This window comes from Balaenoptera borealis (assembly GCF_965194805.1).
Source record: "Balaenoptera borealis genome assembly, chromosome: 2".
Classification (NCBI taxonomy): Eukaryota; Metazoa; Chordata; class Mammalia; order Artiodactyla; family Balaenopteridae; genus Balaenoptera; species Balaenoptera borealis.
In genome coordinates, this window is record NC_138867.1 from 42,227,815 (window position 1) to 42,243,454 (window position 15,640).

General features: G+C 37.1%; 1 protein-coding gene across 6 annotated transcripts in view; it reads left to right on the plus strand.

Annotated features, from left to right (window-relative positions):
* The window catches only part of ITGA1 (integrin subunit alpha 1), a 231,151-nt gene that overhangs the window by 111,161 nt on the left and 104,350 nt on the right, over positions 1–15,640 (plus strand). For all 6 annotated transcript variants that reach the window (XR_014241839.1, XM_082382196.1, XM_082382197.1 and 3 more), the window contains 4 exons: positions 7,816–7,928; positions 10,716–10,804; positions 10,921–11,032; positions 11,645–11,772. Coding sequence is in view for 5 of the 6 variants with exons in the window: in XM_082382196.1 (XP_082238322.1) it covers positions 7,816–7,928; positions 10,716–10,804; positions 10,921–11,032; positions 11,645–11,772 (442 nt within the window). In the remaining variant the exon portion in view is untranslated. The remainder of the gene's footprint in view (positions 1–7,815; positions 7,929–10,715; positions 10,805–10,920; positions 11,033–11,644; positions 11,773–15,640) is intronic.

Here is a 15,640-nt window from a genome sequence, read left to right on the forward strand (position 1 = left end):
AAGTATGCGTAAAGGAGTACTTGTTGACCCATAACAAGTGCAGTCTGTGTATTTGAAAAGCATTAGTTTAAATCTTTGGAAAGAATAAACAGTTAACAGAAAAGGCGGCCTATGCCCCGTTTATGTTTCAGAAGTTTCCTGTGGAGTATAACCTACTTTATATCTTTGGCTCAGAAGCCACATGTTTTTTCAGTAGCAGAACCATTATACCTCTGATTAAATTCAGCTGTTGTTCATTATGATTAGCATGAGCTGGAGCGTCCAAGTCACTGCAATGTGGTTCAGAAGAATCACAACGAATACAATTGGTTTAATAATTTTGCTTTGAAGAGAAGAAACTCAAATGTGCTCAGCATTGCGCAGCCTTCCAGAGTTAGTGGTAATCACCAGTATAGCAGGGCTCTGCCAGATGGGAAAAAAATGAGATGCTGGTGTGGGACTTTCCACTCTTTGTTGTTCTTTGCTTCCTTCCTTCCAGCATGTGCACCCACCCCTCTGAGTGCTATCTAAGCATCCATTCTTAGGGGCTTCGGTGACTTCAGTGGGCCTGTCTTTTCAAAATAGATTCTCATGATGCAAATACTTCCCTAGCCAATCCTCAACCCAATATATATCAAAATGTACTGGCTTCATGCCTTTACCCTAGAGGACCCTGCTTTGTGCCAGGTGAGGTTTACTAGTGGGCTCAAGTGACTGATGCCCTGTTTCCAACGTATGTGTGTTTTAAATAAAGCCTATTCAAGCTTGGGGTGAAAGGACTTTTTAAAAGTTTTATCAAATTTTCTCTCACAGATTTTAATATGAAGTTTATTTTAAATTGCTTACAGTATCTTTTGAAGTTGAAATTTCCTCTTTGCCAAACGTCAGTTCTTTGGTTCATCTTATTTCTAGCCCTCTACCTTTCATGACTGAAAAGCACAGCAGCTCATGGGGCCACTGTATAACTTCATTCTCTAAGACGACCAAACACTTAACTCTGTTGGTTTTTGTTTTTTGTTTTTTAATGCCTGGCAGGAGGTACTTGGCACTCTGATACAGACTTTGGCTTGGAGATCAGGAAAGAGTTAGGTGAAAAGAAATAATGTAAATATGAGACAACAATCTCCAAGAAACTATCTTTTACAGAAGAAAAAAATATAAATATGAAACAGAGCAGTCAGAGGCCAGCTACCCTTCAAATAAATATAATAGCAGTCATATTGACAAAAATAACTGTTATGAATAGGAAGCATTTCTCAGTTTATTAAATTTTATTATATTTGGAGCTTTTTCATGGAGAAGAAGTGTTTCTCTCACTTTGATGGTCTTTGAGTTCATCAGGTGTTTCTCTAGTGATCAGTAATGAGACCCAGAACATTCTTTAATCCTCAATCTGCATATAAATCATTGCAATATCATATAAAAAGCAGATATTTAATATAAATAAAATTTAACGAGTTAAAGCAAACTTGCATTAAAGTTTAAAGTAACAATATCCATCGTTCATGAAACAGTGTGCTTTGGGTCTTCACCTTGACCCTGTGTGTTTGAGTGAATATGACTGTTATCGTCCTCGTTTTCTAGACAGGAAACTGGGACTCAGAGAATGAATTGCCAAAGGTTTAACACAGCGAGTGTGACAGGGCCAGGATGTGGAACCCCAGCCTTAACGCCTTCAGCCAGTTTGCTCCTATAACAGCAAGGATTCTCTGCAAGCTTGACCTGTGGAAATGCCTGCTGTGTCACCCAAAGGCATATATGGCATTCTGCTTAAGCAAAATATCCAGCCTCTAAAGTGAAAAAAAAAAAAAAAGACTTCACAATTAGGACCTCTTAGCTGGTCACATGAATGACCAGGTATTCCTTATTCAGATTCTTAGAGCATTTGATGCAGTCATAATTTATTCATTCAATAAATATTTATCGAATGCTGATTTTTATATCTGGCTCTGTTATAGTCACTCAGGATATATGAGTGAATGAATAGGTGAAAATTCCTGCTATTGTGGAGCTTGTATTCTATTGGGGATGGACAAACAAAAAACAAATAATAAACTTAATAAACAGGTAGGTTATATGTCAGAATGTAATACGTGCTGTGAGAAAAAATAGAGCAAGATAGTGGGGCTTGAGAATACTGAAGATTCCTAAAATTCCATAAACTCTGTGCTGATATTTTTCTAGGATCTTGTCATTTTTATGCAGCTTGGGAAAAGTGAGGCTTTCTTAGGATTAAGGGGTGGGATATATTCCAGAGTTGCATGTTTGGTGTCAGAAATACACAAATTTGTTTTATATCCTATGTCCTGTGTCCTGCTTACCCATTCTTTATCACTGATCCCAACTCTCAAACTCTCTGTCTCAGTCCTAGCCTACTACACTCTACCGTTTTCTGAGTTCTCACACCCCAGGCTTTACTTATCCAGAATATACGATAGGCCATGGCTCCAGTTGCTATATCAGGTTATTTCCAATTATCATCATAGTCTAGAGGTTTCTACTGCCCTAGAGTTCAAATATAAATTCCAGAACCTTTCCTTCAAAGCCTACTGCTTGCCAGTCTCAACCTTCCTGCTCCAGGTTATACAGAAGCTTTATGCTGTGCTCCAGTCACCCATACTTCCTCATTACCTTCCATTTTCAGGCCTCGTGCTCCTGTTTCCACATTTTTGCCTGGGCTATCTGTGATCTCTCTTCTCTCCTGCCTTATAACCTAATAACTTTATTATTAACATGCTGTTCAGAACTCACTTTTTTATAGATTGTTCTAGATTTTCCCCAGTTAATGGTTCATGTTTTCCAGCTAATTAGTACTCCTCCATACACTTATAATTTGTTCTATTCAGATGATGGAATCTTAGAATTGGAAGGGTCTTTGGAGGCCTGTCTTATATCTATAGAAGAAACGCCTTCCAAAACATCCCTGATGAACTGTTACCTACTTCATCTTAACCTGATGGGTTGCATGACTGGCCTATGTATGCCTTGTCCGTTTAAATTTTTATTACTCTCCATAAGCCCACCACACTACTACCTCTACCCCCAAATCTCACTAGATGACTATAGCTACTATTTTCCAAAGAAGGAAGGAAGGGAGGGAGGGAGGGAGGGAGGGAGGGAGGGAGGAAGGAAGGAAGGGGCTACTAGATCAAAACTTTACCCTCGCTTCCTGTTTGAGCTATCTGTTGCTTTGTAGCAAATCACCCCAAAACTTATCGGATTAGAACAACAATAATTGATTATTTCTCAGGATTTTAAGGATTGAATAGGTGTTCCGCTGCTGCCTGGGGAACCCATGAATGCTCATTTGTGCAGGTACAGTCATCAGGTACCTCAGTTAGGGCTGGAGGGTCCATGATGGTTTAACTCCCGTGTCTGAAGTTCGTGCTACCTCCTCAAACATTGCTTCTCTTCCGTGTGACCTCTCATCCTCCATTAGGTGAGACTGTGCCTCTTCACAGCATGGTGGTCTCAGATTTCCAAAAACAGGTCAAATGTAACCTGCAATGCTTTTTAAGGCCTAGCATCCGAAGTCACAGTGTCATATCTGCTGCATTCTATTTATCAAGCAAATCTCAGTTTCAACAGGAGGAAAAATAGATTCTGCCTCAATGAAGGAGAAAGAGGGACAATGTCACATCACAAAGGTGCATAAACCTCCAAACCATACACCACACTTACAAACCTCTAGATACCATTATTTTACCATATCCAGGTTTCCTCCATAATAAATTTAAACTTGCCTCAAACCCTGAATGGTTTGCTTGAAAAAAAAACAAAGAAGCCCAAGTTTATTAATATGGCCCATCTTCCTCATTTTTAGCCAGGTTACTTAAAATGAAGTCTGCTCGACACTCACGGCTCCCATTCTTGATATTCTTTCCTTCTTTGGCTTCTGTGACATCACTGTTTTCTGATTCTCTCTTTCCCTTTCTGATCACTCCTACCAATTTTCTTCCTCCACTCATTAAAATCTTGTGTTATTTTCCCCTAGATGTCAGCCTTCAGATGTCTTCTTGCTCTGTCTACTCTTGAGTTGGTAGCATTTACTCTTAGGGCCTCAACCATGCACATGGCATGCTCATATATGTTCCATGTGGTTTCTGAGATGTTCCCCAGCAAGACTGAGCCTAGATGCCTACAGAAGTAACACTTATCAGTGCACTCTTTATTGGCCCTTCTTCCTTCCCTCTATCATTTCCCCCACCTCCACATTTGTGCCTACTTGGAATTGCCTCCTCAAAATCTATATATAGCAGTCTGCTTTTGGGGGAACCCAAACTAATACAGCTTACATTATAAATATTTCTAGAATTGGTTATCCCCTTCCTCTCTACTTCTGTAATTCAGATCCTCCTTTCTTATCTGGATTACTTTAGGAACTCTTGCCCTCACTCTCTGAGTCTAATTTGCCCCGTTTTGCAATTTATTCATGACACTACAAGTAAAAAATCTTTATAAATCAGGGCTGATCATGTCATATCCCTCTTTATTTTTTTTTAAGATTTATTTATTATTTATTTATTTTATTTTTGGCTGCGTCGGCTCTTTGTTGTGGCACGCGGCATCTTCTTTGAGGCATGCGGGATTTTTCATTGCGGCCCACGGGCTCTCCGTTGTGGTGCGTGGGCTTCTCTCTAGTTGTGGTGTGTGGGTTTCCTCTTCTCTAGTTGTGGCACGCAGGCTCCAGGGCGCGTGGGCTCTGTAGTTTGCGGCATGTGGGCTCCAGTTAGGTGCACAAGCTCAGTAGTTGCAGTGCGTGGGCTTAGCTGCCCCGCGGCATGTAGGATCTTAGTTCCCCAACCAGGGATCGAACCTGTGTCCCCTGCATTGGAAGGTGGATTCTTTACCACTGGACCACCAGGAAGTCCCACATCCCTCTTTAAAGGCTTCAGTAGTTCCCAACTCTCCCCTGCATACAATAAATCCAAAGTTCTTAAAGCGCACTGTAAGAACATATGTGATCTGGGCCCTATTTACCTTGCCAGACTCAAGTTCCACTCCAGCTACACTGAGTTACTTGAACTTATCGAAAGAGCCGTGTGCATCCCTTCTTGCTTCTAAGACTTTGCTGAAACTGCACCAAGTTCAGACCTATTCAATATGGTAATAGTACATTTATATTTTTGCTTCTCCCCTAAGTTTTAAGCAACCTTAAAAAATTGTGTTTTATCCATTTTATATTCCCAGGGTCTGGCATTAATGCTGAGCATGCAGGATTTTCTTAATAAACATTAATCAATCTGTCTAGTCTCAACTTAAATACTTTCATAACATATCCACTACTTTTCTCCAAACTGTTTTAACTATAAACCTAGTTTAATCAATCACATTACAAAAGGTTTTGAAAAATTGGGAAAAAGAACTTAAAGCCTAACCATAATTTCCTTAATAGAATTTGTTTTCTGGTGTACTCCCTTTTAATCTATGTTTTACATAGATAGAGTTGTCCATCATCCGAAAATATGTATATAATAATAAAAAGAACCAACACTTAGATAGCACATGTTATAAGCCAAATACTGTACTAAGCATTCTATATACATTAGCTCATTTAATGTTCATGGTGATCGTGTCAGGTAGCTACTCTTATTATTTCCATTTTACAGATGAAGGAACTAAAGCACAGAGGATTACTGGCTTGTCCTAAACCATACAGCTAAGTAAAGGGTAAAACCATGATTTGAACTCATGAAGTCTGGCACCAAAGTTCATGCTATATTTTATGGAGAGGATTAAATTACTTAGGACATGGAAAACACTTAGAACAGTGTTCTGCGCATGGTATAAATTCAATAAATGCTGGCTGTTTTTATCATTGCTATTATAATAAGTACATTGAATATAATTTGGTATCTTTCACTTCAAATTGTCATAGGTTTTCAATAAATTAGGTAGGTTTTTACTTTAAATTAGGTCATAAATAATTTTTTATCCTACCATGCAGTCTTATTAACGATTGCTTTTTTATGACTGCACAATATTCTATGGAATGAACCTACAATAATTAATTAGTCTGGCTGTTGATCACACTTCTTTTAAACTTTCATGATTATATATACCACTATAAGCATTATATCTTTAGGCATTAAGCTTGTTTCCTTTAATTTAGGTCATTTTTTTAGGGTAGATTCCCAGAAGTAAGAATTATGTGTTAAGGGGTTTGAACATTTTTATGGTTATTTATGTATATCAGAAATGGCTTTGCAAAGGCATTATATCACAACTATGTTTTAGGGAGTCTGTTCAACAGCTCAGTATTTGCAATTGTTGTAAAACTTATTTCCATAATACTAGCTTTGTCCAAAGGACTTACACAAAATAAATCCCATCCCTTTTCAATATGACAAACTTTCAAATTTTGAAAATTTTAAGAAGGCATGCCCAATCCACCTGCACTCCTTCACAACCTTTCAACTCTCCTTCAGACATTTTTTTCTCCATGCTAAACGTCCTCAACTTTCCCTCAAGCATCTCTGGTCTGACAAAATTACCAGAATCTTAACTCTCTGAGTCATAGTCTCCTAAATACATTCCATTGTGCCTATGTCCCTCTTAATTTGGAGATTCCAGACATGGCCCGACAGTGCAGAGCACAGAGGGGCTATCACTTTCCTTGACCAGGGCATCTATTTCTAGCAATGATGCCTAAGGTCACATTACCATTTTTGGCACTAAAATACACTGTTGGCTCATGTTTTCTTGCTGTCGACTAAATCCTCCATGACTTTTTCACACGAACTTCTATTAAGTCAGGTTTCCCACATTCTGTACTGATGTAGATAATAGTACACAGTTAAGTGAAGTTATTTACATAGGTTCTTATTAAACTTTACTAGTTCAAGTTTCTCGTTCCAGAATGTTGACACTTCTGAACGCCCAAATAAGTATTTTGATTTACTTGATGTGTACCTTTATGCTTTCTGTGTCTTCACTTAAGTCATTAACAAAGATATAGGCTAAGTCAATCCCAAGTGCAGTCTTATGGTACATAATTAGAGTCCTTTGGTTGCTAGTAATCAGTGTCTTTGTTTTTTTTCTTTGTTTTTTTTTTTTAATTTAATTTAATTTATTTTTTTATACAGCAGGTGCCTATTATTTATCCATTTTATACATATTAGTAACCAGTGTCTTTGGATATAGCTGTTTAGCCAGCAATGAATCAGCAGCTGTGGATCCCAACAAGTACCTTAACATTCAACCACATTCACCCATTCCTATTCCTGAAGATATCATAGGAAACCTTGTTAAATGGCTTGCTAGGACTAAAATAAATCATGATTATATTTTTTCCATTAATTATTATTAGAGTGATTTCATACTTCTGTCTAAAAAAACAATAAGTGATTTTGAACCTGAGTCTCATAACTATCCTTATTTTAAGTGCTTACAAACTAGCATATACTAATATTAAATCTTATGATATAATGTTTATATTTCCTGACCTCTCTATAACACTATCAATTCCTCGTGGGAAAAAGTCATTTATACTTCCATGTGTGTTTTGTAAATTAACACAGCAGCAGGCTTAACCAATAATTATGATTTCAGCCCCCAAATTTAAAAAAAAATATGTTAAAGTAACATATAATACAAGAAAATAAAATATTCTCAAGTCTCTCTCCTATATATTTTACTGTTTTTTAATTTAAATCAATCTGCAATTTGAAGAAGACACTCTGCTTATTTTAGATAACATTAAGTTACTAACTGAGGATGGCTATCTAATTATGTCTACGGGAACTACTGTCAGTCGTCTTAGAACTAGTCATACAGTAAAAAAAATAAAATGTTTCTCATTATTCAAAAATGTTAATTGAGTTATTTAATTTCCAGGGTGCTTATTGGTTCTCCTTTAGTTGGACAACCCAAGAACAGAACTGGAGATGTCTATAAGTGTCCAGTTGGGAGAGGTGAATCATTACCTTGCATAAAGTTGGATCTTCCAGGTAGGTAAAGTCAAAATGTTAAAGCCTGATCCTAAATTATGCCCAGCATTCTCACTGAAAGTGAATTTCAACCAACTCAGGAAAAGATTAGAAGGAATCTATAAACATTCTTCCATTTTTATTATTCAGATTACATAAAATGGCATTCTGATGCCTTCTGCCCTTCATTTGCTCTAGAAATTCATCATAGAATATCATCACAGATATAGAAGGTCTTACTAGTTTTGTAACTTGTAACCACCTCCATTGTTCAGAATCCTTTGTAAAACCAGTGGTAACATAAAAAGAACTCTTCTAAATAAACCTATCCATCACATTTCCTCCACAAAATTTAACTTAGTGTTTGTTTTTTTAAAGAAAATAACACGAGAAATAGAAATTTAATTTTTAAAAAGAGAATTGCAAAAGGTAAATTTATATTGAAATGTATGTATTTGATAGAAGTATCAGCATAGTTAGAACATGACTAGAAAATTCCTACAAGAACTATCCAGGAATTGGAAACCTGTCAGTGTTCTGTGCAATATTAAGTACCATGGAAATTACTCATCCTCTTCAGGTTTATTTAAGATATTGTATTTTTCAGTTCTCCTTTTTTTCAATTTCCTACTTGTTTATTATGAGCATTTTTTCCTTTACATTCAAGAGCATAGCTACTTTAATATGTCTTGCCTGATAATTCCAACATCTGGAATATCTCAACATCGCTTTCCATTTATTACCTTTCTCTTGAGGTTAGGTCACATTTTCCTGTTTCTTCTTATGTTTAGTAATTTTTTATTGTATCCTGGATTAAACTTTTGAGTTTTAAGTGTGGAGATTCTAGATCTGTTATGTGCCTTTGAAAAGTCTTTACTTTTAGTTTTAGCAGGCAATTTACTTGGCTGAACTCAGTTTCCAAACAACAGTGGGAAGCAGTTAAAATCTCTATTCAATTCTTCTAATTTTTTAGCTGGGCTGTGTGAAGTTTACCCTGCACATGTACAGTTCAGGTCATTCAGATGTTTGGAAAGAATATCTGTATATATTCAAACTCTCTTTTTGTGGCTCTACTTTCCAAGATACCCCCTCTTCACTTGACACTGCTGTCATTGCCCCATTCTCTGTCCTCTGTTTCTTCTAGACAGGAAGACTGTGAGGTCTATCTGAGGTTTAGCCACTGACTGAGGCCTTCCCTTAGGGGAAAACAAACAAACACAAAAACAGGAAACTCATCCAGTGCTAATCTCTTCTTACAAGTATAGACTCCCTTCCAGTTTCTGCCTGCCCTTGGTTGCTTTCCAGTGCCTTCAGATGGCTGTTTCATACATTTTTTTTTCCTTTTCCTAGAGTTTATAGTTGTTATTTGCAGAAGAGTTGTTCTGATAAGAGCAACTCCTCCATTACTGGAAACTGGAATAGAGTTTTAACATTAGTGTGAGGATGTTGGCTACACCAAGAACAGTACGGAAGTTTCTGCTGTAGTCCCTAATGTCCGAGGAATGCTCATCCTGGGTCAACGGTAGTATAAAAAATTCTAATCTAGATTATTCAAGACCAGTTCCAGATGCTTTCAAAGCAAACCAGACTGGATTCTGGGACAAAGACCAATGCTCAGATTAGGAGGTCATTGTGACCTTTCAGGAATCTCTGCTTCCATTCCATTAAATCTACATGTAATCTTAAAGTAAGAAAAAATTCTAGGCATGAACAGTGAGACAAACCTTTCTTTTCTTTTCTTTTTTTATATATATTACAGGAATTGTTTTTTTTTTTAATTTATTTTGTAATTTTAACAAGCTGCCAGATTTTTTTAAGAAAGACATCTTCATATTCCAGATTGATTTTTTTTTAATTAATTAATTTATTTATTTATGGCTGTGTTGGGTCTTCGTTTCTATGTGAGGGCTTTCACTAGTTGTGGCAAGCGGGGGCCACTCTTCATTGCGGCGCGCGGGCCTCTCACCATCGCGGCCTCTCCCGTTGCAGAGCACAGGCTCCAGACGCGCAGGCTCAGTAATTGTGGCTCACGGGCCTGGTTGCTCCGCGGCATGTGGGATCTTCCCAGACCAGGGCTCGAACCCGTGTCCCCTGCATTGGCAGGCAGATTCTCAACCACTGCGCCACCCGGGAAGCCCGACAAATCTTTCTTGAACTTGAGTTTTGCCACTTTCAATTATTTTAGCGCTCTGCTAAGCAGGGTTTAGAAGCTTTTGCGTTTCCTGTCCAATCTTTTTTTTCTTCTTCTTCTTTTTTATTGTGAGTGAGTGGAACTTCTTTTTGCCAGGTTGGCATGCTTTAGGGCTCAACATTCTTATTTGTTCTGTCAAATGTAGTCCCTTCATTGTGTCTTTACCCAAACTTCCTGACCACTGCTCTAATCTTGCCCCAGTTTTCTTTGTAACCCTCCTGATGTCCCTGTGATGGTGAAACTAATGGTCAAAATCTTGTGTCTGAGTTTTCTTTTCTGGCCTTCTACCCATTTTCCTTCTTCTTGCCAGAAATCATGTTTCATCATTGGTCATATATAACATGTAGATGTAACATGTTGGATGACTGTATAAGTTTACTTTGCATCTACAATATTATGAGACTAAATATTTTATTTATTTTAATTAGCAAAAATATGTGAAAAGCTATCCCATGTTCTCATTGCCCTAATAGTTGTGCATTCTTTTACAGTTCAGCAAAAGTATGTGAGACAGTGATCCAGACAAAGTTTCTGAGACAAAAGCCAGAATGTTTTAATGAGAAGACACTTAATTTTACTTTGTTTTCCACCATCATAAAAGTTTCTTCTATTTTTAGTTAATACATCAATTCCCAATGTCACAGAAGTAAAGGAGAATATGACATTCGGATCAACTTTAGTCACCAACCCAAATGGAGGGTTTCTGGTAAGAAAAGGAAGAGTAAAGATAGTTAATGAACCAAGAATTATATTATAAATCTTTATAAAATCTGTTATATAATTTTTAATCTTATGACTTTAATTTTTTAAATTTTTTAAAAGGCATGCGGGCCCTTATATGCCTATAGATGTGGACATTTGCATTACACAACGGGAATCTGTTCTGATGTCAGCCCCACATTTCAAGTCGTGAACTCCATTGCCCCTGTACAAGGTACAGATTTTATGCAATGTTTGTGCAGTGTTTGAAAAGAGTAAGCAATGAATGAGACATATGTATACACAGGAGCATACCAAAAAGCTTGAAGTATTTTCTCGGCTACCAGCATTACCAATTTAGGTAAATGTTTGCTTTGCCAATATATAACCAAACCTCACTGCTATTTTGGAATTGATATTAGTGTAAATAACCTTTACAGAGTCATGTCTAAACATCAGAGCTAAAGCTGTCACATTGTTTTTATTTAAAGGGTGAGTTTCTTTGAGAAAAGTAACCTCATTTGAAATATACACAGAATGAGAACTGTATAGAGAATTCATATTGAGAACATTTCCAAAGATAACTCATACAGTGTTAACTAAAATTAAGTAGGTATGGGTTTTACTTGATGTGAATCCCAAACCAATTGTTACTGAATGCAATGAGTATTTCTTATCACTCTTCTTCTGATTTAAAAAACTCTTTTTTTCTGATTTTAAAAGTAATGTGTCCACTTTGTAGGATATCAGTTCATCTTTTAAAATGAGTTCCTCTTAGCTGTGAAAACATTTCATATACCCCTGAAGATAGACACCAAATTTGCACGATTGAATCTTTTTCTTGCAGAATGCAGCACTCAGCTGGACATAGTCATAGTGCTGGATGGTTCCAACAGTATTTACCCCTGGGAAAGTGTTACAGCTTTTTTAAATGACCTTCTTGAAAGAATGGATATTGGTCCTAAACAGACACAGGTATGACTTCATGTTTTGATTTCTGTTGTCCTAAAGATACAAATGCATGGAGTTTTAATGACGAATTATTCTGAAAATAAATTAATCAATAAAGCTAAAATTTAGGATGAGCTTTGTATTCCATACCCCTGTTCTTATTCCTGCACATTACTGGCAGGCTGTTTATTTTCTAAGCAGAAAGTATTATGAAAGCTGCATTTTCAATGCTCTGAGAAAATATCCCCTATAGATATCTATAAAATCATAATTTAATTCTTAATTATAAAATAAGCATAGCCACCTTTGGTAATATCAGAGCAGGGTTTCAGAGTTTGTAGAAACTATTCTGATATGCCATCATAGTGTCTTTTCTCCTGTTGTACAGATAAATTAGGGATTGGCCACAGGATACTGCTGTAAGTCTATTTTCCCCTATATTTAATAATTTCTTTTCTTAAGTAAAAAGCAAATGCTCCAGGCTTTAGCTGCAGTAAGTTGAATAATTGGGTGTTTTTCTCCCCGTGAGTCTCTGTTTCTAAACACATCCCCCTTTATTGCCACTAAATAAAGTGGAACTTCTCACATGGCTCTTCCACTTTAGACAGTGAGTTTGGGTTTAATCAGTCTAATGTTCATTAATGTTATATGGTCACATGGCTTAAAATATGGATAAGACGCAACGGATAATAGGAAAATTAAATGTCAAAGTGAGGACAGTGCCTTGAGGGTAGGAATTAACACTAGAATCAGAGTCAAAAATGGCTGTTGCAAAGTGTGGGGACCTCAGGAGAGCACAGGAGACAGCTGGGCTGCACACGCAGTCCAGTGTTCTTAACTTTTTCTCTGAGAGCTCTACTCTTGGAAAGATTTCTGGGGCACTGAAAAAGTTGTATGACCGCATTAATATTTGTCACACCTGCATTAAAATTGGGATATAAATAGACACACACATCTATATACACATATATGTATGTGTGTGTATACCTATGTATACACACACATACATATATGTACATTCATGCATATGTATATATACATACATGTATCTGTGTATATATATTTTATATTTTTGTATCTGTGTGTATACATATTTTTATCCTTTTATATTTATTTTAAATATATAACATAATTTTATTTTAGAATATATATTTATATAATGCATATTTAAAACATATATTATATATTTTATGATATATACATATCATACATTTTCCCAAAAGGATGGTAGTTGAAAATTGCAAATTAGAACTCAAACTTCAAAGTGAAATGTCATATGGCTGTATTCCAAGGTTGAATGGATCTCTTTAGAGAGCCAGGTGAGGGGTAATGTGTATATCCCAGTGGACAATAGGGAACTTCTTGAAATCAGAGTAAAATTATTATAGGAAGATGTACTTTTCTTATAATCATATCACAAAATGTAAGTTTCCCTCAATGCAAGCTTCTTATCTGCAGTTATCTTCCCAAGTGGATTGCTGGAAGTTTGGAGAAGATATTCTCTTTCTTCTTGCTACAGGGCATCAGGTGGCCTGCATCCTTTAGAAGACCACTCAGAATGGTGACCTGCTTCTCCTTTTCGTACAATACATGTTCCACATGGACCCCTTTTTTTCCCTTCTGAGAACTTCTCTCCCTTCTTCCTTTCCTCTCTTCCCTTATCTTTTCTCTCCTTGGTCAATAAGATTTCATAGAGCCATAAAGTTATAGCTGGAAGGGGTCTTAGAGGTCATTTAGCCCCAAATCTCAATTGATGGAGGGGACCTGAGAAGCTAAGTGACTTGTGCAGGGTCTCTTGCTTGTTGATGGCAGATTTGAACACGCAGCTCTCCAACTGCAGTGCAGCCGTCTTTCCTTTCTGAGACCTCTACTTCGAGAGAAGTTTCAGAGCAGGTGCCCTCTGATGTCCCTAGACAGTGGTCTCTAGTCCTTTGTCCCCGTGCCTCCTTGGCCAGCCCCCTGGTTGGAAGCAGGCCAGGACTCTTGGTGCTCCGTTGCCTGCACTGACATACCTAGATTCAAACTCCTGATCACAGGTCTCCCCTCTCTCAACACGTTCCCCACAATGAGTTTTCCTCCCTTCCACCTGTTTTATCCACCCCATTTTACCTTCTTATCCAATCCTTTCTTTCCAAAGCTAATGACAGTCTTGGAAAATTTTAAAATTTGTATTCTTTTTTTAGTCATCTGAATATTTGATTTTACTTTTAAATTTATCTATTACACTATAAAAATTAATGTGTTTGTAGCTATTTGTGGAAATTAGTGCAGCTGTGACATGTTTGAAGTTTCTCCACAGCTTCAGGAAGCAAACCTACAAGGCTGTTTTAGAGGAATAATCACTGCTTCAGTGGAGATCTATGCCCGTGGCTCAGTTTTGTAAAGAAATAGCTAACAATCAATTGCTTATATACTCAACCCATTCTCTGCAGTTTTGTTGTTTCCATCTATGAGAACTAGAATTAATTTTACATTTCAATAGTGAGAGTCCCAATAGAGGAGCTATTCTGTCCAGCACCAGTGGAATTCCAGCCTTCCAGAGTGGGCTTCGTGGAGTTTTATGTCTTTCTGGGAGGAAACAGTGGCTCTATTCAGAGGAATGGGGACGATCCCTGGGGTCTAGATGCTGCCAGTGAATGGGAGGGACACAAACTTACTCTGAGAAGAGTCAGGTCACATTTCCTTGGTTCCATGACCCCATTCCTCAAAGAGGAAGATTTCAGAATGCAACCCTGTGCACCGAGCCATTTGGTGCATCTGCAGAGGAGCTGCTTAAATTGCTGAGTTTTTATGTCACATTTTGCTTGTGTCATTCATTATGGAGCTTAGCCAGACTCATTCATTCATTTATTCACTTGTTTTTCCTGAGGATTTACTATGTACCAGGCTCTGTGTGAGGGCTTGGATAATTGTGGAGAGTAAGACAGATGCGGCCACTGCTTTCATGGAGCCTCTGTAAAAAGCAGTGTTTCTCCAGATATGGCTCGTGGAATTCCTGCTTCTGAATCCCAGAGGTACTTGGACTGTACCCCAGACTTTAAGAATCAGAATCTCTGAGGATGGGGCTACAGAGCCTGTATTTTAAGTAAGCAACCCACATGATTTTTAAATAGGTTAAATTTGAGAAACAGTGGATTAAATGCATTATTAAATTGATGTGTGTGGTGTGTGTGTGTGTCTGTGCTTGCTGCACCCTCCAGATTACAGGGACCTCAAGACTGAAGCCTTTATATCTCTTTTTATCATTGTCAGTGGCCAGCCCAGTGCTTTGCTGTGACATAGTGGCCCTTTAATGAGCACCTGTTGAATAAATGTGTGTATCGTAATGAATGTATTTTTGTATTTTTCTCTGATAGGTGAACATTTAATGAGACTTTTTCTATAACTGGCATTTTAGTATTCTTTAAGTATATTATTTATATGTTAGGCTTTAGTGTTTATACTTTAGTAATTTCAAATCTTTTTCTATGTTGGTTTAAGTTGTATTAATGACTAGTTTCATAAGTAACTCTCTAAACAAAAGGGATTGAGAAGGACATTTACTAAGCCATCACTTTTGCCAAACTGTATTTAATTGTGTTTTAAGTACAACACATTTAAATACCCTTTAAATTTGACCTTCCTTCAGTGGAGTCAGACAAGAAACTCATTCACAGAAATTCGGAAAGATACTTTCACTTCAAAGAAATGTGTACTAAAATGTATGCTTTTCTTTCATGTGGTCTTATAGTAATTCTCTCGAAAAACATAGACAGTTTGTTTTAACAATCATTTTTTTTCCTGATTTATTGATAACATAGTTTAAACAAGGTTTTTTTTGTCTTTTGTTTTTGTTTGTTTTCAATTGAAGCACCCAATCCTGCCCTTAGATTGGCAGAATTAACTTCTGGAA